Raw genomic sequence first — 24,261 nt, forward strand, 5'->3', positions numbered from 1 at the left:
TACTCCATTATAATTATTTGACAGCCTTATAGCCTAATAACTACTAAAATACAATATATAGGCATAATTATAATAGAAAGTATGATACATTAATTAACTATAAGTTTTTGGTAGGCTAATGTTATTTATAATTCTTGCTACTTTATTGTTATAATTATTTGACAGCCTTATAGCCTAATAACTACTCAAATAGTTATTAGTGTTAGCAACATTTTACTGGTGTAGTTTTAATGAGTTTATATGATGTTTTATAGTTAAATCTGTCAGAATGTATCATACTTTCTATTATAATTAGGCCTATATATTGTATTTCAACATTCATCTGCAGTAGTTTTATATATCATATTTTATATATTATATTATTAGGCTGTAAGGCTGTCAAATAATTATAATGGAGTAAAAATAGTTAAACAATAAAGTAGCAAGAATTATAAATAACATTAGCCTGCCAAAAAGTTATATTTAATTAATGTATCATACTTTCTATTATAATTAGGCCTATATATTGTATTTTAGTAGTTATTAGGCTACTAATAAAGGATTATCTTATCTTATAAGGCTGTCAAATAATTATAATGGAGTAAAAATAGTTAAACAATAAAGTAGCAAGAATTATAAATAACATTAGCCTGCCAAAAAGTTATATTTAATTAATGTATCATACTTTCTATTATAATTAGGCCTATATATTGTATTTTAGTAGTTATTAGGCTACTAATAAAGGATTATCTTATCTTATAAGGCTGTCAAATAATTATAATGGAGTAAAAATAGTTAAACAATAAAGTAGCAAGAATTATAAATAACACTAGCCTGCCAAAAGTTATATTTAATTAATGTATCATACTTTCTATTATAATTAGGCCTATATATTGTATTTTAGTAGTTATTAGGCTACTAATAAAGGTAAAAATATTATCATTAGCCTACAAAAGTTATATTTAATTAATGTATCATACTTTCTATTATAATTAGGCCTTATTTTATAATTTATAGTTTTAATGAGTTTATATTAGTTTTAGCTTAGAATACAGGCTGTCAAATAATTATAATGGAGTAAAAATAGTTAAACAATAAAGTAGCAAGAATTATAAATAACACTAGCCTGCCAAAAAGTTATATTTTATTAATGTATCATACTTTCTATTATAATTAGGCCTATATATTGTATTTTAGTAGTTATTAGGCTACTAATAAAGGATTATCTTATCTTATAAGGCTGTCAAATAATTATAATGGAGTAAAAATAGTTAAACAATAAAGTAGCAAGAATTATAAATAACATTAGCCTGCCAAAAGTTATATTTAATTAATGTATCATACTTTCTATTATAATTAGGCCTATATATTGTATTTTAGTAGTTATTAGGCTACTAATAAAGGATTATCTTATTTTATAAGGCTGTCAAATAATTATAATGAAGTAAAAATAGCAGCAAGAATTATAAATAACACTAGCCTACAAGTTATATTTAATTAAAGTCAGTATAGTAAACCCAGCAGCACCACTCCTTCCCTGTGGTGAGCGCGCCCCCGTGCGGTCTCCCCTCGCCGTGCCCGCGCAGCTGCAATGCCTCTATCCGGCCACAGGGGGCGGTAGAGGCCGCTGCAGTGACAACCCGCTCCGCTGCAAACGACACCAGTCGAGCTCCAGAGACACAGCAAGGAAACAACAACGGGGGGGGCTTGCAAGAGACGAAACAGTACGCTACACACGAGGGGGACACACTAGAGAACCCACCACTACAAGGTAATGTTATTATAAACCACCTGCGGGGAACCCAGGTGTCTCCTTTCTGCAGGAGTTAGACAACAAGCTGATGCTAACGAGGAGCTAGCAGGGTTAGCATCCGGCCTGCAGAGGCCTTGTGTGTGTGTGTGTGTGTGGGGACAGGAGAGCACACCAGCACACCTTTGTGTTTGGTGCATTGAGCAGATATGATTCATGGTGTGTTATGAAGAGATAATGAGCATGCATTCATTATATATATCTCTAAATGTGCATTTAAATGTGTTTTGCTTTTGCTCATTTTTGTAAGCATTGTGCACAGTCTGCATCACAGACCAGGCCTGTCAGATCCATGTTGACCAGCTTTGCAACATGTCTGGGAGGAATATGATTCATGGTGTGTTATGAAGAGATAATGAGCATGCATTCATTATATATCTCTCTCTGCAGATGTGCATTTAAGTGTGTTTTGCTTTTGCTTTTGCTCATTTTTTGTAAGCAGTCTTCACAGCATCACAGACCAGGCCTGTCAGATCCATGTTGACCAGCTTTGCAACATGTCTGGGAGGAGAAATGAGTGACAGTGTGAGATAGAAGACTGGTCATGCATCAGCTGCTGGTGACGTGGGAGCTGCTTCCTCCTCCTCCTCCTCCTCCTCTTTCTCTTTCCTTCCTTTCTGACACTGTTTTGTTTGTTATCAGGCTCTACTAGCTGTTGCAAAGGCGAGGATAAAAAAAAAAAAAAGCATGCCAACAGGTGGAGTCTGCAGGGTTTGACAAAGAAACAAGAAACATTTCTCCTGCAGAAGGGGTGGCTGTGGCGTAGTGGAGAGCAAGGTAGTTCTCCAATCAGAGGGTCGGTGGTTCGATACCCGGCTTCGGCAGTCGATGTGTCCTTGGGCAAGACACCCCAAGTTGCTCCCGAAGGCTTGCCATCGGTGTGGACTGGATGATGAATGTTAGTTAGAGTCTGATGGTGGCACCTTGCATGGTAGCCTGTCATCAGTGTGTGAATGGGTGAATGATGTGTAATATACTACTGACTGTAAGTCGCTTTGGATAAAAGCGTCTGCTAAATGACTGTAATGTAATGTAATGTAACAGGATTCATTGTTGGTCAGCTGATGTTGAACCTGCCATATGTTGCACTAAGGAGCATTAGTCTGGGAGACAAGACGGATTTAGCCACCTGGTGAAATCAAGGGGTGTGTCCAGATTAATAAATATATATATATATATATATATATTTATATATATATATATATATATATAAGCAAGCACTTATCAGCAGTGATCCCAGGACACGTTTCATAAATTCAGCTCTGTCACACATGACACATCATGCACGAAAAAGGTGGACTGCACCTCCCACTTGCTGCTTGGTTTATATTCCTGGCCCCAGCGTTGCTTTTTCTAAATGTGGACTCCCTGTCAAGACTATAAGAGGACCAGTGTGACTACTCCAGGGTTTGTTTTTCAGAGTTTAGAGGATCTGGGCCAGACAACAGGTTGGTGAAAGACTGATAGATCAGTAGCTCTAAAGTGACTAGTGTTTATGTTTTGGCAAATATCATTCTGGAAATGATTTCTGTACTAAAATGATCACGATACTGGCTAAGCTTTATAGATGTGTTTCTGTCTTGAGTTCTTGGAATGGGTAGTCATCCAACATGACCCAATATATGAAAAAAAAGAGCACGTTTTGGCTGCAGCACAGGCTTTCTTGGCTTACTTCTTGTTTGCTCAGAAAACTTCAGCTTTTGCCCCCATAGTTTACGCAAGGTGGTTGGTTGGGTGGATCAGGGAGTTGTGTAGATAAGGGTCCTTGTAACCCAGTTAAACAAGAGCAGCAGTGAGATATCATCTTTGTAGCACGGTTCAGTTTTGTCTTCTGTTAGAGGTTTTGTTTTGTATAGTGAGGAGACTCAATGGAGGTGTTTATTTACCTAAATTCGTTCCCTGGTAGTTATTGTATGTGTAATATGAGGAGGTGTTTATTTGGACTTGTTAGCTGCTGTTCAGGGAGTGGGTCATACAAAAGGGCAGAGGCTGTGTCATGGTGCAAGTAGACCTATGTGATAGTAAACATTGCTTTGTTAATCATTCACTGACAATAACCAGAAGATTCACAATATTGTAGTACTTATAAATAAAGCATTTAAGTTGAGATATAGATAGAACACTCACATGTTATTTACATCACCTTTCCTTGGTTGTGTTTGTATATTTGCCTGGTATTGAACACTAACTAGACTCGACCCAATAACACGAACAGTAGCTTTTTGGGGCGATAAATACATTGACAATATTATAGTAAAGTACATCCCAAAAAGGCGCAGTTTATGTTTATGTACATGTTTAAATGTCTGTATAAAATACAGGTAATATGTCTCTATCTAAACTATTACAAGCTGTATACTACCTTTGGCCTTGGTGATTCACAATGCCAAAGTATAAACATGTTCTTGAGACAGTATAATGCAATATTAACTGCTTGTCTATTGTTTAACCCATGAGCAATGTGTTACGGGTAGGGGAGTGGTAGTGTGAGTTAGAGATGAGTGAGAAAAGAACATGTCATTTCAATAGACAAGAGTGGCCAAAGTACATTGGTTATCACATAACTTGTCCTAATAGTTATGTTCATATGGTCCATTAAAAAAAGAACACATCCTGGAACAGACGCACCACCCAACCATATTAAATACAAACCTACGTGTTTTGTAGAGTTGGAACTTGACACTTGAGTCATGTGTTGTATCGAAGGTTATCATTCTTAAGATCTGTTTTGTCAGCCTTTGCCCAGACTTGCATGGCTATCATTGCTATGTTGGAATGAGCGCGACTTCTGATTCATTAGCGAGTCACTGGCTGTTAATTTTTATCACCTTCTCCACCTACTGCACCACAAAGAGAGTTTCTGTTTGTGTCGTACACCTGCTGATTTAGATTCCATTTTTTACAGTACATTGTCTTTGCCCCTTTTTACTTTTCACGTTCTCCTCTCGGCAGTCCTTTCATATTTACCGTCTCTAATCCAGTTTTTCGTGTCATTCATTTAGGTGGACAGCCCTCTGCCTGGTTGCCCGTGGTAACTCTCCACCATGCCTTTCCCCTTTGGCAAGTCCCACAAGTCGCCGGCGGACATCGTCAAGAACCTCAAGGACAGCATGGCGGTGCTTGAGAAGCATGACATTTCTGACAAAAAGGCTGAGAAGGTAGGGGGGGGATCTTGCCGATATTCACTTCTCCTCTAACTTTGAGGATTCATCACCTCGTCACTCTTTTTTGGGGGGTGAAAATGAATTTGAGGTAGCATTCCAACGCCTTGAAGTACTGTAACGTGTATGTGTTTGTGATTCAGGCCACAGAGGAGGTGTCAAAAAGCCTGGTGGCCATGAAGGAGATCCTCTATGGGACGAACGAGAAAGAGCCCCAAACGGAAGCAGTGGCCCAGCTGGCCCAGGAGCTCTACAACAGCGGCTTGCTCAGCACCCTAATAGCAGACCTCCAGCTCATCGACTTTGAGGTGAGACTTTAAGGGATGCAGATGTTTTAAAACCGTACACATCTGCCTGCGATGATATGTGGCCAAACGCACGTCTCCCTGCAATATGTCAGAGCGGTGCTGTGTGTTAACTGCTGCTGCAGGCTTCCCTGACTCATCCTATGACAGCATGAGTCATTGTGTTGTGTGAGATCTCTCTCTTCCTCTTTTACCCTCTCTGATCCTCACTGCCTGTACAAAAATGAGAAACTGGTGAAGAATTGGAAATCACAAGTGTGCTATGAAAGTGATTCAACATTATAATCGCGCACACATTCGGTGCGTGCTGAATTTTTGTCAGTTTTGTGTAGATAAGGGTCCTCGGTTTTGTCCTAAGAGGATATATATTTTTCTTCTCTATGCTGAAACACCAAAAATGAAAAGCAAGTTTTATTTATTTATCATTTATATATCATTATCATATCATATCTGTTTTGACAGATTTTTAAAAATAAAAACAAAATACCGTACGTTTAGAACCGCATCTTGAATCTCCATTGTTCTTTACCTCCTGACTGCATTGTCCATTTAGAAGCTTGTTGTATAACCTTTTTGTGTATTGTATCAGCTGATATATTTCATTCATATATATGTCTGCTTTATCGTTCCTTTATGTATACTGTTATATACCTTATGTATATGTTATCTGTTGCCTTCAGGGTAAAAAAGATGTAGCTCAGATCTTCAACAACATCCTGAGGCGTCAGATTGGGACCCGGACGCCCACGGTGGAATACCTCTGCACCCAGCAGAATATCCTCTTCATGTTGCTGAAAGGGTAAGAAAGGCACAAACACAAACACAGAGAGTAATCATGCAACGCTTGATCTTTTGAGACTTTTATTTATTTATGAACATTGTTGAAACAATACATGATAACCCCTTATTGAAAAGACCAAGCAACCAGCTAACATTAAGGTAAATGACAGCAACAGTTTGAAATGTTCTGACTGCTGTCTTAAGAAGAAGAAGAAGAAGAATGAATACAGGAACAAATGTTTTTGCCAATAAAGCAGCATTGAACTTTGGTTGAAGCTATTTCTGTCTAGCTTCCTGTGATATAAGTTGTATTTACTGGTGGTGAACATCTTAATCAGGTGTTCCTGTGCTCCACTGGAGCACAGTTGTCATGCCTCTGCAACAGTCGTGGCCAAAAGCACTATGTTTTTGCTTTCGTTTCCGTCCCATTCCTGTCACCACGATCTCTCAAAAATGTCTTCAAAATTTGGCACAAACATCCACTTTGACTCAAAGGAAGAACTGATTGGAATTTGCTGCTCAAAAGTCACGGTGACTTCTCAAAACACCCCATTGGCCACAACTCAAGAATTCATATGCCAATTATGACAATACGCACAAATGTTTAATAGGATAAAATGAAGAAGATCAGACCGGAAAAGTAACCACCTTAAGAGTAAGAGTGAGAAGAACTTGCTAACTTCACACGCTTGGATTATTTAGGCAGAAATCACGCACATAATATTGTTATACTTACAGGAAATGACATATAATATAGTCAACAGCCAGTAGGAAACTTTAGGGAAATCTGCTTCCAGCCAGTTACCAATTTATTGAGGTTTTTGTAGTAAAATGAGGCGGTATTGGAAAGGTTACTCCCCATTTCCGCTTAATTCATCTGCCTTTCTTCACCAATTAAGGGCCTTCAAAGCCAGTGACTGACAGTGAATAAATAGAAACAGATTGATTTGATTATTCTGTTACGTCGCTCTCTGTCATGGCCTCGTCTTGGGGCACAGTCTGCTTCTCTATCAGTGATGTAAACTCCTTTCCCCTTCAGCCAGCTCAATCTCTGCTTCTACATTCAGTCACACTACTGGAGTATTCATACATCTTTAAACCTGCCAGAAAAAGGCTAAATGTTATCATGTTAGCATGTTAGGGTTTTATGAAACATCATGATGTAGATGTGTAATGAAAAACCCACAAAGACAAATGCTAATCCTTTATTGGACAACGTGGGTGGTTTTAAAACACATTTCAACAGAACATATTTACAAAGCAATTCATCGATTTAGCCTCACTAATGCCAGCAAGCTCACTTGTTTTTTGGGAATCAAAAAAAGGAATGTGTGAGTATGCTTTTATGTGATACGTCTTTCTCACATGTTGTTGTTTTTTTGTGCAGGTATGAGTCTCCAGAGATTGCCCTAAACTGCGGTATCATGTTGAGAGAGTGCATCAGACATGAGCCGCTGGCCAAAATCACACTGTGGTCAGAGCAGTTTTACGACTTCTTCAGATACGTGGAGATGTCCACTTTCGACATCGCCTCAGACGCGTTTGCCACTTTCAAAGTAGGTTGGCTCATCTGTTCAGCTGTTCGGCTAAGTCCGTTTTGAGTCATTCACAGAAACATTCTGACTCCTTACGAAAGCGTCATCTCAGAAGTATTATAACTCGTAGCTATTTCCTGCTACTTTGTTGATGGTGGTTTGTTTACATTATATAATCTGAAACATAGTGAGTAACAAGACCACTCAAGCAGCAAATTTGGTTGCAAGCACATGCTGCTGCTGATATTGAAATTATAGAGACACATTGACACCCAACAGATTTGGAGGTTGAAGATTTGGAGCCAATAAATGGCTGTTTTAATAGGAACGCAAGCGTTTAGACGCAAAGTTATGCCATGATTTGGGTTCCTGAATGCACCACTAGAGCGGTCATGAAAAAGCCTCTACTTTTGAAAACAGAAAACTCACAGTAGCTGATGTTGAAACCTTTTCAAAATCGCTTCATTTTTCACTTGAATTAGTTTTAGATTAAGTACAAAATCGAGTAAAAAAAAAAGTAATTTTATCGTTTAAACTGCTACCAGTTGTTTGCTGAATTTCCAGACTTCTATCAGAGAGTCTCAGTTTAAAACGGGCATTTAAAAGACTTGAGTAAATCTAATGCTATGGGGACAATCTTTAACAACACAGTTTAATAAATACCTCAGATTGTAATCCTAACATTAAGGCTGAGATTTATTTTTATTACAATGCAATTTTTATTCCGTCCAGTAAAGGATTTATTTGCAAACATAATTGCAACAGATAAACCAGCCGTCCGATGATTTTGAAAAGGATTATTTCCAGAAATATCACGGAAAACACTCTAACCCAAAACTTTAATTTTGATGTGGCTTTTCAGTTTTTTGATTTGAAAGATTAATATTTTGATGTGCTTCATAGAGGAGACCAATAGGACCAGACTAGCTGACTTAAGTCTGAATGTATTTCTCATAGTCTGCATTGTCTATTTCCAGGACCTCCTCACAAGACACAAGCTACTGAGTGCAGAGTTCCTGGAGCAGCATTATGACAGAGTAAGTCCTCAACTCAACTGAAACCTGGTATTGTATTAGTATAGTATTTTTAAAAGGCAATTGGATTCACCCAAAGTGAAATAGAAAGTGTTGCCATGACACCAAAGAGGAAAGAAATTCTGTATCTAAAGGGGAACATAAAACGGAAAGGTATTTGGCAATTTCTGCCTGTTTTGAACTTTACTTATTTACACAAAATGTAATATATTAGATAAGCACAAAGACCATGTACTGTAATAGAGTTTAAAAGTGTTGAATTCATTTAAATTTAATTAAAGCACAGCCGATACAGAAATGCTTTGTGTGAGCACACCAGTAAACAACTGTAATGTCAAATGTCAAACTGTTTAGTAGTACATGTATTATTGTTTGGCCTCTCTTGATATTTCTCCGTCTCTGACACACGATCACAAATGTCTGGCCACGCTTAGATGAACTTAACCGCCTTTTTTTTTCTTTTTTTTTACCAGTTTTATGTAAATTGAAACTGTGTCAGTCTGGGTGTTTCACATGCTGGCAGTCTCTTTCCCCCACAACATGAAACCAGCCATTTAGGACATAATTTGCAGGCTGTGAACACAAAGTAGCTGTCAGTCTGTGAGGGCAAATATTTCACTGTCCTGTCATTGTGTTTTGAAACAAGACAAAGACGCAATTGTGAAAACCGCTACTTGACACATTTCGATGCCTGTTTCTGTCTCGTCCTAACCACTTCTATTTTGTCTGTTTTCTCTCTCTCTCTCTCTCACTACCTCTTCCTTTCTCTCCAGTTCTTCAGTGAATATGAGAAGTTACTCCACTCAGAAAACTACGTGACTAAAAGGCAGTCCCTCAAGGTAAGGATCCTGGGTCGTCCCAGTAAACAGGTCTCATGTAGTGGTGTAAGAGAGCTATTTAAAGATGTGGTCTGCGTGTTTGGTTTCTCTAAACCGGTCCACCTTCATCAACTTGTCTTGACTGCCATCTAGTGGTGGGACCAGGTTACACGTTTTACATGTCCTCTAAAACCCCTTTAAATATCTGGTGTTTTCTTCATTTGTGTTTTTGACTATATTAAGTGCCTACTTTCACCTTTTAACCTGAACAACATTAATTTTATAATGTAGTTCTATAGTCACAATCTGTAACCCAAATGTAAACAAACCGATCCCCCATTGACAAATTATTACCCAAGATTGAAACTTCCTATCTCCCTCAAGTTATTAAGTTCATTATTGATTTCTGATACTGTTTAAAGTTTAACACTAGTAGTGTTTGTACATGAAGGAGTGAAACTGGCCAGTGTTTTAATTTATAATACTGCTTAACCTTTGGGTAGGCAAAGTAAGTCACAGATTTGATTTGACAAATCTGCAACTGTCCTTCAATAATGAAAAAATATGTATATTCAAATGGATATTGATTTCTGTGTCTTGCTCTGAAATGATGTAGTTACTGGGGGAGTTGCTTCTCGACCGGCACAATTTCACCATAATGACGAAATACATCAGCAAGCCGGAGAATCTCAAATTAATGATGAACCTTCTACGGGACAAGAGCCGCAACATCCAGTTTGAGGCGTTCCATGTTTTTAAGGTAAAAGAGAAAACGCAGTTCTTGTACCACATCGAAGATGTATAATATCTGCATGTACTAACATCCTCTTCCTCAACGACCAGGTGTTTGTGGCCAACCCCAACAAGACGCAGCCCATCCTGGACATCCTGCTGAAGAACCAAACCAAACTCATCGAGTTTCTCAGCAAGTTCCAGAACGACAGGACGGAGGACGAACAGTTCAACGATGAAAAGACTTACCTGGTCAAACAGATCAGGGACCTCAAGAGGCCTGCCCCCCAGGAGGCCTGAGGACGGGTGCAGATGTTGGGGCAGCGGGGGGAAGGGAGGGAGGAGGAGCCACCAGGACCATGTCTGGACCACATCCAGACGACGTCTGCTTAACGGACCCGTCAGCAGCTGCTGGTCTGGTTTCTGAACAAAAATTGGATCAACTCATCAGGAAGTCGCCAGCTCCTCTGCTCCTCAGTGAACATATGATTACCTTTTTTTCTCCCAGTCTTTTACCTTCAAAAAGAAATACCAGAAAATAATAGATGCTGCTGCTTTCTTGCACATTGAGACATGTTAGGTATAATAGAATGACACGACATCAGACATAGGGACAGAAAACAAAGTATGGCAGACTTCCTGATAGACACACACACACACACACACACACACACACACACACACACACACACACACACACACCGAGGAACAAAAGTATACACACGTTTACACAAATATATGTATTACATGAATAAAAAAAATAAACATGCATACACACATACTCCAAGAATATCAGCTAAAACCGTGTGATGAAAATGGTACGAGCAGGTTGAACATTGGTGTGTTGGTTGCATGCCTTGAAATGTGACAGATCCACGGCTGTGCCCGGCGTCGGCTCTGTGGCCCCCCGTCCGTCCGTCCGTCTGGCTCTTGCGTTCAGTGCCACAGATGCGGGGAAAATTGCACGCGCATCACAGCAACCGCTACAGTTCGTATCGTACGCCTTCATCCACTAAAACAACAGTGGTTCATTTTAGCGATTCTGAAGGGGAGACGAGCTCTCAGATGCCATCACGCAGAACCATTTACCTCCTGTGTGCTTTATTACCACACGGCACTTGAAGCACATGAGGGAATGATGGAGGTGATGAGAGGTATGAGTTTGGTAAAAGCCCTGAGAGTTGGGTCTCTTTATTGTTTTCTTTTTTTTGGGACAGGGTGAACATGTACATATGCCTTTTTTTTTCTTTTTTTTTCGCTTTGTAGATTTTCTTTGTTTAACCTTGACTTATGAATATATATTATATATATATTACTTTAAACATCACGTTTTTGGTTAACTGTAATCAAATTACTTTCTAAACCATAAAAGAAACGACAAACAAGCTAAGTGACATTGTTTTTTTTGTTTTTTTTTGCATTTCATTTTACTGCTGAAATGGTTGCTGTTGGGTTTCTTTGTACATAACTTAAAGGGCCAGCTCAAACTTAGCTAACCTCTAGGATATTAACAATCTGTACAGCGGAGGAATGTCATGGTATTAGCTCTGGATCTGTTAATCCTCTTTTTATTCTCATTTACATTTGCTGAAGACGTGCAGGAGGGGGATCGGGAGAGCATTAACTGAAACATTAATGCCTGTGTGTTTTGTGCACTTTGTGAGGTGCTGAGCGACCGTCGTCACCTAACTGGAGTCGAGGATAGCAGGGCTTCCCCTCCCTCCCTCCTCAATTTCATTAACTTGTTATTCTCACTCTGCTAGTGGCCTGGGAGTGCTGTGTGGCCCCGCAGTGAGTGTGATTCAGGGGTGAGCTCATCAGGACATTTGCAACTCAGCCGCCATCCTTACTTTCCCTCCCCTTCTCCTCCTTTCTCCTCATGTTTGAGCCTCTCTCTTCAGAGGGTTTATAATTCCAGTACAATTGTGAGTGTAAAGCATTGTGGGTAGCAGAGTATACTTTGGGCACATGTTGGGATTGTCCTCATGGTGCTGAGAAAAACTGATGAAAACACAGATTTCTGAATTTACAGTGACTGATATGGTCGATGTTATGAGACATAAATACATTTAAATTAGAAAAACATCTCAGTGCAGACGTCCGCACTACTCGGATAGCCGGCAGTTCTTCCATTCGCATCGGACATGCATGATCCTCACTGGCTGTGCATGATGCTGGACTAAAGATGTTGTACTGGAATTGTTTTTTGTTTTTTTTCCAAAGTATTTAACAACATTTGAATGCCAAATTGAACTATTGGCTGTACGGCTGTGTGCTGACTTTGACTCCAGTTTCAGCAGAGAGAGTGTGGGTGCTTTCAGAAGTGTCAAAGGCCTGGGCCCTACAATCGAAATAAAGAAAAACAAAAAACATTTGGAATAAAATAATGCTGTGGTAATTTTCTTCTTGTGTACAGAAAAATAACAACTCAGGTTGTACATCTGCTTGGTATATTGAAGTGGGACTTTTTATATACCCCACTATACATAAAAGAAAAACAATTACACGAGTCAGAGAGCCAAAGTCAAAAATCACTGATGCTGATTTTTTTCATCATAATTATGACATGACTCAGTGTCATGTGAGCTACTATATTAGAATTAAGAAAGGAACTATTTTTACTACTAGATTTTTTTACAAGTGGTATTTAATGGGAGATTTGCATACAATAGTGTGTTTTCTATGGAGGCTCATTTCTGCACAAAGATGAAAAAAATAAAGATCTGTTAGTCATAATTAGTCATAATTAATTATGAGATTCTTAGTCATAATTATGAGATACTAAGTCATAATTATGAGATCTAAGTCATAATTGAGACTTTAAGTCATAATTATGAGCTACTTAGTCATACTTATGAGATACTAAGTCATAATTGAGACTTTAAGTCATAATTATGAGACTTTAAGTCATAATTGAGACTAAGTCATAATTATGAGATACTAAGTCATAATTATGAGACTTTAAGTCATAATTGAGACTTCAAGTCATAATTATGAGATACTTAGTCATAATTATGAGATACTTAGTCATAATTATGAGACTTTTAGTCATAATTGAGACTTCGTCATAATTATGAGATACTTAGTCATAATTATGAGATACTAAGTCATAATTATGAGACTTTAAGTCATAATTATGAGATACTTAGTCATAATTATGAGATGCTAAGTCATAATTATGAGACTTTAAGTCATAATTGAGACTTCAAGTCATAATTATGAGATACTAAGTTATAATTATGAGACTAAGTCATAATTATGAGACTAAGTTATAATTGAGACTTAGTCAATAATGATGAGATACTTAGTCATAATTATGAGATACTAATTCATAATTATGATATAGTAAGCAATAATTATGAGATAGTGTCTCATTATAATGAATTACAGGATCTTTATTTTTGTCATGACACTGAAATGTGCTTCCATAGTTTTCTTATTTAGAGTTTGTCCTCTTTACGCACTAAACAGAAAACAGCGCACTTGTCCTTTAAGGGCAATATATATATATATATATATATATATATATATATATAAAAGAAAAAACAGCACACTTGTCCTTTAATGAATTAAGAAAGGAACTATTTTTTACAAGTGGTATTTAATGGGAGATTTGCATACAATAGTGTGTTTCCTATGGAGGCTCATTTCTGCCACTAAGATGAAAAAAATAAAGATCTGTTAGTCATCATAATTAATTATGAGATTCTTAGTCATAATTATGAGACTTTTAGTCATAATTGAGACTTAGTCAATAATTATGAGATACTTAGTCATAATTATGAGACTAAGTTATAATTGAGACTTTAAGTCATAATTATGAGATACTTAGTCATAATTATGAGACTAAGTTATAATTGAGACTTAGTCAATAATTATGAGATACTTAGTCATAATTATGACATAATTAGTCATACTAAGTATAATTATGAGATACTAATTTCATAATTATGATATAGTGTCTCATTATAATGAATTACAGGATCTTTATTTTTGTGTCATGACACTGAAATGTGCTTCCATAGTTTTCTTATTTAGAGTTTGTCCTCTTTACGCACTAAACAGAAATATATATATATATATATATATATATATATATATATATATATATATATATATATATATATATATAAAATAAAAAAAAACAGCACACTTCCGGTAGACCAAGACAAAACAGAAAGGGAAGCAGCCCAACCGGTGAGAAGAGGACGTTCCCGTGGATGAGGTGACGGGCTGTTTTTGGTTTCAGGAAGGTGTCCAGATATCCATAACGCAGACGCAGCGCCAGGACACCTGCAGACAGACAGAGAGAGAGACAGAGAGAGACAGAGAGACAGAGAGACAGAGAGACAGATAGAGAGACAGACAGATAGACAAACACACGGTGACACTGAGACATGGTGAAGATCAGCTTCCAGGCTGTCTCGGGACAGAAAGTGGAGAAGGAGAATGATGGCGACAAAACGGAGATCCTCATTCCCCATCCGATGGTGAGTATTGATGTTCCTCTCATTTATAATATTTGACATTGTCTTAATTTGATCATTATGTAATGTTGGGCTCTCCTGTGTGGGGTTTGTTGTGCACCTGCACAGCCTGAACAGCAGGGATTTATTTATTTGACAGCATGCATCGCCATTTGGTTTGGAAACAAAACGCTGGTTTCCTCTGCGCCAATTAGGCTGAGTTCATGTGCACATGCATGCTCTTTGTTTAAGGGCTGCACAGATGATTACTAGCAAAAAGAAAGAAAAACATTTTAATAATACAAAGGATTTGGTTTTGGTTTTGCTTTCTAGCTGTCATGGCCTCTGCTTTCTTTCCTTCAATGCAGATTTAAATAAATAAATCCCCCTGCTTTTAAAAAAATAAATAAAAAAAAAGGTAGAATGCAAAAAAAAATGCATGAGCTTTGGCTGACAAAATGGCAGATGGGGGTGCAACGCATGCAATATTATTTTTCCCAGAGCAGTGGTGTCCTTAACTTTGCCGTAGCAGCAGCAGCAGCATCCCAGCATCGACCTCAACCCTTATCAAAGATACATAAAGGATCCCAGAAGATGATGATGAACCACCATAGAATATAGATAGAACATCATGCATGCATTTGATGTGAATATTGCAAAAGCACAGAGCCGGAGTGGATGTGTGACTTTGATATCTGTTCAATCGAAATGTATATCGAGCAGGAGACGGACCGGCCTCATGGTGTGTCACGCTCGCAGCTGGTTCTCTCTCTCCTAGTGGGGTGGGAGAACACAAAGAACCGAGTCTCACAGAAGTGTGTGTGTGTGTGTGTGTGTGTGTATGTTCACACATGCACAGTTGTCGCCTTGTCCTCATGCACCCTCTGTTCCCAAATGCTGCCACAAAGAACAGTGTGCCGAACTGAAGTGAGAGGAACACGAACAGGGTGTTCTGCAGACATTGTGGAACAAAGGCACTGATTTCTATCCTTCTTGTGTCATATCCTTTATTTAAAAAATGATGGAACGTGTTCGCACAGGATTGTCTTTACTTTTCTTTGAAGTTTCTTACAACAGATGTTTCTCCATCCACACAATTATCATTTTTTTCTCCTTCGCAGCTCCAACTAATAAAAGCAACCATTGTTTTATTCTTTACAAAGCGCCTTTTTTTTACAGGAGATAATTCCACCTGACACAAGCATTCGGCAGCAGAGCACTTCTCTGTTAGTCATTGTTTTCGTAAGCGCTCAGTGAGTGGCTACTATCTCTGTGTAGTGCCACCCTGCCAACAGATGGACTGCGAGACTGGAGGCGTCTGGGAAGATTACTCACCATCTCTCAGTCAATTTTTTTTTTATTAACGTGAGCACCGTCATTCGACTTCCTCTGGCCGGCCTCATTGCTACTAATTCCGGCTTGAAATGCGGCGGCACCATTTATTTTCAGTTTCTATTTTAACACGAAGTTAATTTGGGTCATTGTGAGCTGCTCGTCATGAGTAAGAGTAAGCTGCATGTTATATTGAAGCTCCCTGGAAATGCTTTTGTGTAATCATTTGAATTATTAATATCTGTGTTGTGTGTGTTTATTTCCAGGATGAGGATGAGCTGGTTCTGCCGCTGCGGCCCAAAAAGTCAGCCCTCAACGGCCTGTGCTGCCTGACGTTTGGTCTGGTTGTGTTCATGGCCGGTCTGGTCCTTGCCTCCATTTATGTCTACCGCTACTACTTCATACCTCATGTAAGAATCTGCTCTACTGTGTGTCGTATGTGTCTGAGATCGGTCCTTGCACCAAATACTGTGTTCATAAAGGAAATTATGTCCTTTTGTTTTTAAAAAAGGACCCATGAGATAGTTTGTTACACATAACCATCATGGGATCCGTCAATGGAAACTGTGTAGAAAAGGCCAGGTGCTTTCAGAAAAATATGTGGCAGATGATTGGATGAAACGTTTGTCAATCAAACTCTTAGCAAAGCTAAACAGGAGAAGAGCGAAAACATCTTTCCTGCAAAGAAAAGCCTTCTTTGCTCGTCTTTCAGATGAAGAAATACTATTGAGCTCTGATATAAATGATGCAATTGCAGCATCTACAATAAGTTCTTTAGGAGCCACCATTGTTGTTTTGAATGAATAGTCCCCTCTCCGTATCGTCTCAGACACACTTAAGCCATGCCTGTAGCTGCCAATTGCTGATTGGTCTGTGGCACCATAGTTGAAACCACCACACAACCAAAAATGTCCACTTCAATTTGAGGATGAACTGAAACAAACTTGTTTTTTTTGGCCACAACTCAAGAATTCTTCTGCTAACTATTACAATTTCACATAAATGTCTAAAAGGATAAAATTAAAAATTGACATTTTGGACAGAGAGAGATGGATTTGTGGAGGCATACAGCCGCAAGGCCCTAATTGTAGATATTTTAAGTCTCTGCTGTAAAATATGTATATTCTTGCAACAGACTTTCCGAGTGTTCCAGCTGGCATGTTGATCCAGATGCAAATTTGTGTTTGTGTGCAGATCCCAGAGGAGAACCTGTTCCACTGCAGGGTGCTTTATGAAGACTCCGCGTATGCTCCTCTGCGTGGGCGTCAGGAGCTGGAGGAAAATGTTGGCATCTACTTGGGCGACAACTATGAGAAGATCACTGTGCCCGTGCCTCACTTTGGAGGCAGCGACCCCGCTGATATAATCCACGACTTCCACAGGGTGAGGACAAACACAGACACATTTGACAACTTGAATAGAGAACACACAAAGTACACAGTTAAATCTTAAAGAAAAAGAAAAGGTCTATGAAAATCAAATCAAATGTAAACCAAGACGAGTCTACAACCAAGATAATGTCTCTTTGAGGCTATACTAAGGCATTGCAGTGGTTTTGCCAACACCAGCATGCTAACATGCTCACAAATTGATATTTTGACCTGATGATGGCTCTAAATGAAAACACAGTGGAGCCCCGAAGTCAGTAGGATTCATCCTCTGGGGACCACGAATGTCCGTACAAAGTTGTAATGGCAATCAGTTCAATATTTGTTGAGGTTTTTCAGTTTGGACCAAGAACATGGAGAACATCTCCAGAGCCCCACTGCTAACAATGGTCAAATATTTCAAATTTTATAACAATAAACTGCCAACAAAAACCTTAACATTTTAAATTTTAGTCTGTTAACAAACTGTTTTATTTTCCAGGGACTTACAGCCTACCATGACATTGCTCTGGACAAGTGCTACGTTATCGAGCTCAACACCACCATTGTGATGCCTCCACGCAACCTACTGGAGCTACTTATCAACGTGAAGGTAACACAAGTGCAATCTTAGACAACTTGACGTCTTCATGATCGCCATTTTCTCTTGAATGTCCAAAAAGAAATGGCTTTCCTCTTTGATTTCGCTGTTCCAAAATGCTATGAATTGGTTAAGATGTTCACATTTGACTAACCAAATACAGTTATGTAAATGTAACAAACAAATACCAAAACTAAGAGTTAAGACCTGGTCACAGCAGAAAGTGAAACAGAGAAATTCATCTAAAGTAGCCAGCGCTGGAAGCTTAGTGGTGTAGCGACTTCCTGCAGGGCTAGTTGGTTAACAACAGTAGTTGGCGTGCTAAAAGCTTCCATGCTAGCTCGAGTTTCTTAAGCTTCGTTCTATTTTCTTGTGCTTTGACATAGTTTCCTTGAGTGTCGTTAAACAGGGGGAACATGCTAACTTGATAGCTGTCAGTTTGCAGGCCTGCTAGCTTGGTGGCTTACAGGATCCCACATTCACACAGTTGATTCAAAAGACTTGGTTCCATTGACTCCTTTCTTGAAATCAAAAATCTTTTGTGGAGAAATGGTGACTGAAGAGACTTTTAATAAACATGTGTGGAGTGAAATGGCTGATAAGTTCTGATAGCTCCCTCTATTTTGAACTCTTCAGCTCTTCGTTCCCTCAAAGGGGCTCAATAGTCCTACCATTGGGGCCATCACTGTCTGAACACTCAGACAGTGATGGCCCAATGGTAGGACTATTGAGCCCCTTTAGTGTTTCTGTTATCCCATTAAGCTTGTTGTTATTGTACCTCTGTCCCTTGCAGAAGGGAACATACTTGCCTCAGACCTACATCATCCATGAGGAGATGGTGGTGACGGGCAAAGTGCACAACATGCGTCAGCTGGGACCCTTCATCTACCGCCTGTGCAATGGGAAGGACACATACCGCCTGAACCGCCGTGTCACCCGCAGACGTGAGTTGGGGGTTAATGGAGGGATCTGTAAACACATTCTAAGAGAGTTGATGGATGGCGGTGGGGTCCTGTGTTTTTTTTTTTATTTGAATGCATAGAAGGGACTTTGTTGTTTTATAAAAAAATAGTTGTGATCAGATCAAGTCACATGACTGGTCCCCCTTCTCTCTGTTTTCTCTCCCAGGCATCAACAAGCGCGATGCAAAGGACTGCCACCACATCCGTCACTTCGAGAACACGTTTGTGGTGGAGACTGTTATCTGTGATGAAGAGTAAACGCCGAGGTCTTCCGTGTCATCCCACCCTCTCCAAAGGCACATCTCCAGTCACCACCCCAGCCACTGTAGCATCCTCCTGTTGATCTTATTATGTCTGAGTTACATTTAACTGTTTTATTTCACTACCTGCCTGTTTATTTTTTTTTTTTTTGGTTGTATTTACCCTGAAATGTGATGCAATACTACACAGTTGGTTAAATCACAGGATTTTCCATGTAGCAAACTCCTTTAGCCAATAATGATTTAGTATTTCAAGACCTCTTCCTCTTCCTCTGGGGATTTTGTACGGTGGTTACTGTCGTTGTGGGAGATGACTGTCTCCATGTGTCGTCAAGGAGACTGTTCTTTTGTTTTTCCTTTCTCCTGCCTCGGAGATGTCGCCCAACAATCATCTGTGCAAAGCATGAAAGCCTTGCTTCTCTGAGCAAACTCTATCCATAGATTTCAATCATGTCTCATGTTCTCTGAAATGATAACATGTAACTGCTCATGACTAGTTGCTTGCTTGCATCTCTTGCCTGCCTGTTGCTTCCTTGCTCCCCTTTTTGCTTTTCATTTCCTAGAAGGTTGCATTAGGCATTAAGTGTGCATTCCCTTTTTTTTTGTAAAGGATTCCATCATAATTGAAACTGATTAAGACCCATCTTTATTTTGGATGCTGTTTTTTGTCATCAGCTTTTCTTTTTTGCACACTCTTCATCAATGCCTTTTGTGAATCATTTTTTAAATAATAATTCATTAGTTTTTTTCTTGCATGTGTTTATCTATAAGACAAAAACAGCTCTGTTTTGTAAACCAACGTTTAAAGCCTTAGTCCAGAGTCAGAGACTGGATTAAAGTCAATAGTACTGAAAGGAAACATATTATATGGTATGTTAGTCAAACAAAATCAACTTTGATCTGTAAATTTTGTCTGCCGATGAAATCATGAAATCTGTCTGTGAATAAAGTAGTGACATTAACTTGGTGTCTGTTGATGCTTTGTTCATTTTCAGACAGCCACAATGTTTTAAATTCAACATACATTAATATTCCTTGTAATCTTCACAAAGCATGCTTCAATCAATTCTTTGTATAATCGTTTTTTTAATTTTTTGTAGCAGCTATTCAAGTTGCTGCAATTTAAAGTTTTTGTTATCAGATGTGAGATGCTTTCATTGTTTATTTTATATACATATAACTCAGTGAGTGAGTTTGATATGATGAATATTACCTCATGCCCGCTGACTTTGATCTCTTCCCCGTTGACATGACAACTGAGAAAGTGAACTGATGAAGAGATGCAGCTGAAAGCGCCAAGAAAAGCTTGTAAGCGTAAAATTAGATTATTTTGTACTTTTCACATTCAACTTTGTAAATGTTTCCGTCATTTAATACGAACAACACGTTGTGTTTTTACACAAATTAAAAAAAACAGTATTTTTCTGATCTTCTAATATTATTCATCCATGAATACGGTTTAATTTGTCCAGATTTTGAGATAGACACATAAACGTTTCCACCGTGCTCGTTTTCAAGCTGCTACAACAAATGATCGGAGCTTGTTTTGTATTCAGACAACACAGCATGCCTTCCTCTGATCCCTCTACTTATTTATTTGCTCATTCCGACGTTGATTATAGCTTTTATTGTCATTGTACTGTGAATGAATACAGTATTGCATCCAGCAGCTAATTTGTGTTTTCTAATGTCATCATCCATATCTCGCTCTTGCATCACAACCATCTGCTACACATCGAATGTGAGGATGCGCAGATCTTTTTTTCCATTCTTGATATCTATGGCGTTGGATTTTTACCAGATAACAAAAAAGCACATAATGTTCCATCAGTGGCCTCATTTGACAGGGTGGTAATGTCAGAGATGATATCCAGTACAGACTACTTTGCCAATCCTTAATGACTAATTGCATTTGCAATGATTACTTTTGGATCATTTCAGATCTGCACATGGGGTAATTTGGATCCTTGCAGTCTGCTGTAGGCTTATACCGATGCTCTTCCATCTGGCGAGGCTTAGGACTCAAGAGCTGCTGGCTCTGTGACTGAGACGTTTAAAAGAAGACAAAAGCCTTAGATCAGATTATTTATAACATACAGCAGACATAGAAGGGCAGTTATAACATTGTTATGACATAAAACAATTGAAAAATACCATGAGAAAAGGATGTCGCTAAATTTAGATTATATGTCCTGTTTTTCACCCAATAGCTTGGGTGTTGCACATGCAAGTCTTCACTCATCAGTGTTTAGTTCTGAGCTTAGCTTAGCATGAAGACTGGAAGCAGGGGGACACAGCTAGCATGGCCCTTTTCATAGGTAAAATAAAATCTGCATAGCAACATATTCAATGTTCACTTATTAACAAGCTAAATTATTGTTCTTAAGCGACCAAAGTGTAAAAGAATGCAGAGTGATTTTTTATCTGTAAAGCTTTATCTGTGCCCAATCTATAACACATTTATCAACATTTGTAAATAAACCCAACCAGTCACAGCCTATTTTTACCAAAACATACCCATTTGCATGGCTTGATAACATTTTTGACTTTCAGACATCTCAGTGTGCTTTACACTTCTTGAGAATATCATTGTCTTTGATGTCCAGAATTTCTGAATATCTGAAGCTGAAATTACAGCCAATTTAAGGAGCTTGTTTGTCTTCTTTCTCAGAGCTGATTAGATAGTTGAGGATATCAAAATGTGGAGAGGTGACCCTGAAAACCAATACTGTCGGTACACAGCTAGAAACTGGAATAGTCAAAGGACATGACATATTTGAATGATTGTGTGTCTGTAATAAATTCTTTTTGCATCTCCATCCGCCAGAAACGCTGGAGGAGCTGCTATAAAACCACAGGGGAGATAATCAGAAGCAGCTCAGACGCCTTGGAAAAGAGTCTAAGACAGGCAGAGGATGCAGGACGAGTAAGGAAACAGCAGTAAGAAAAAAAATGTCTTGATACTTTGATTTGTTTTTCAGTAGGTATAGTATGCAATAAAAATGTCATTATATAGTATGTCATAAAAAATGTCATATTAATGTAAATAAAAATCATAGTATAGTATGTCGGAAAAAGTCATGAAAAAGTCAGAGTATAGTATGTCAAAAAAAGTCATAGTATAGCATGTTGAAAAAAGTAAAAAAAAGTCATAGTATAGCATGTTGAAAAAAGTTTTAAAAAAAGTCATAGTATAGCATGTCGATAAAAGTCATAGTATAGCATGTTGAAAAAAGTTTTAAAAAGTCATAGTATAGCATGTCGAAAAAAGTAAAAAAAAGTCATAGTATAGCATGTCGAAAAAAGTTAAAAAAAAGTCATAGTATAGCATGTCGAAAAAAGTAAAAAAAAAAGTCATAGTATAGCATGTCATGAAAGGTCATGGTATAGCATGTTGAAAAAAGTTAAAAAAAAGTCATAGTATAGCATGTCGATAAAAGTCATAGTATAGCATGTCGAAAAAAGTTTAAAAAAGTCATAGTATAGCATGTCATGAAAGGTCATGGTATAGCATGTTGAAAAAAGTTAAAAAAAAGTCATAGTATAGCATGTCGAAAAAAGTTAAAAAAAAAGTCATAGTATAGCATGTCGAAAAAAGTAAAAAAAAAGTCATAGTATAGCATGTCATGAAAGGTCATGGTATAGCATGTCGAAAAAAGTAAAAAGAAATCATAGTATAGCATGTCGAAAAAAGTCATAGTATAGCATGTCGATAAAAGTCATAGTATAGCATGTCGAAAAAAGTAAAAAGAAATCATAGTATAGCATGTCGAAAAAAAGTCATAGTATAGCATGTCGATAAAAGTAAAAGTATAGTATATAAAAATAAAGCTATACTATAGCATGTCGGACATTTTTGTAATAGTTGTTATTGTAGCAGTTGTACTTCATGTTGTAGTCGTTATCATACTAATAGGCGCAGGTGTATGTGCTGCAAATTCATATGACGTCCATGTTGTAGTCGTTATCATACTAATAGGCGCAGGTGTATGTGCTGCAAATTCATATGACGTCCTTCTCTTCTTTTCTCCAAAGATGAGGGCAGTGTTCCGAACCCAAAACTGAAGACAACCAAGTCTCTTCACTTCGTCCGTCTTCTTCTACTGTATGGATGTACTGAGAGGGTTTATAAGGGGGTGAACTAAAAATTGTATTTTCATTTATACTTTGACACTCTCTGATTGTTTGTTTCTTAAAGCAATGCTCACTGGGGTTTGTAGTTTACTCCTACATCTATTTATTTCACTTTTTCAAGCAAAAATGTCTGATCTTTTGTGCTGAGGTTGTTCATCCAAATGTCACTTCATGTTAAAGTCTAAAACATTGTTTTTAACTGAACTCTGACTACATAAAACGGGAATAATTTTCTTTGTTGAATAAACCTGTGTCTTTCTTTTCATGCTGTAGCACTATTGTTTTAATCCAGTGTTGATTTAATAAAAGTTTATATTAATCTATTGAAAGCTTTTATTTTTTTTGCTACTTTTGTTCAACTTTGTATGAATGATTTGTTTTTAGAAAAAATAAAGACAATAGACTATCTTTTAGAACTATTTTAATATGTAATAATTGGGCACAATTTTAAAGTCTGCTTCTCATGTACTATACATGACAATTTTTAATTACATTTTTACAATATACTATACATGACAATTTTTATGACATTTTAATATCATACTATACTATGACAATTTTTATGACATTTTAATATCATACTATACTATGACAATTTTTATGATATTTTTATAACATACTATACTATGACAATTTTTATGACATTTTTACAACATAATATAATATGACAATTTTATGATCTTTTTACAACATACTATACTATGACAATTTTTATGATATTTTTATAACATACTATACAATGACCATTTTTATGATATTTTTATAACATACTATGCAATGACAATTCTTATGATATTTTACTACATACTATACTATGTCATTTTTATGATATTTTTACAACATACTATACTATGTCATTCTTTATGATATTTTTACAACATACTATACTATGTCATTTTTTATGATATTTTTACAACATACTATACTATGACAGTTTTAATACTTTAAAATACTTTTCAATACTTTACCCCGACATTTTTATTGC

At 37.6% G+C, this 24,261-nt stretch overlaps 2 protein-coding genes across 2 annotated transcripts; both read left to right on the forward strand.

The window, feature by feature from the left end:
• The first annotated feature begins 1,622 nt into the window (after positions 1 to 1,622).
• On the forward strand, positions 1,623 to 12,528 carry cab39 (calcium binding protein 39). The gene is made up of 9 exons (XM_054626646.1): positions 1,623 to 1,750; positions 4,792 to 4,947; positions 5,094 to 5,258; positions 5,936 to 6,054; positions 7,423 to 7,591; positions 8,548 to 8,607; positions 9,378 to 9,443; positions 10,039 to 10,182; positions 10,266 to 12,528. Exons 2-9 carry the CDS (start codon positions 4,834 to 4,836, stop codon positions 10,452 to 10,454), a joined length of 1,026 nt encoding a protein of 341 aa, XP_054482621.1. The 5' UTR covers positions 1,623 to 1,750; positions 4,792 to 4,833; the 3' UTR covers positions 10,455 to 12,528.
• A 1,787-nt stretch (positions 12,529 to 14,315) lies between these two features.
• Positions 14,316 to 20,096, forward strand: itm2ca (integral membrane protein 2Ca). The gene is made up of 6 exons (XM_054598567.1): positions 14,316 to 14,644; positions 16,219 to 16,362; positions 17,147 to 17,335; positions 17,822 to 17,932; positions 18,714 to 18,864; positions 19,049 to 20,096. The coding sequence occupies exons 1-6, from the start codon at positions 14,552 to 14,554 to the stop codon at positions 19,138 to 19,140; spliced, it is 780 nt and encodes a 259-aa protein (XP_054454542.1). The 5' UTR covers positions 14,316 to 14,551; the 3' UTR covers positions 19,141 to 20,096.
• The last annotated feature ends 4,165 nt before the right edge of the window (positions 20,097 to 24,261 follow it).

This window comes from Anoplopoma fimbria, chromosome 1 (genome assembly GCF_027596085.1).
Source record: "Anoplopoma fimbria isolate UVic2021 breed Golden Eagle Sablefish chromosome 1, Afim_UVic_2022, whole genome shotgun sequence".
Classification (NCBI taxonomy): Eukaryota; Metazoa; Chordata; class Actinopteri; order Perciformes; family Anoplopomatidae; genus Anoplopoma; species Anoplopoma fimbria.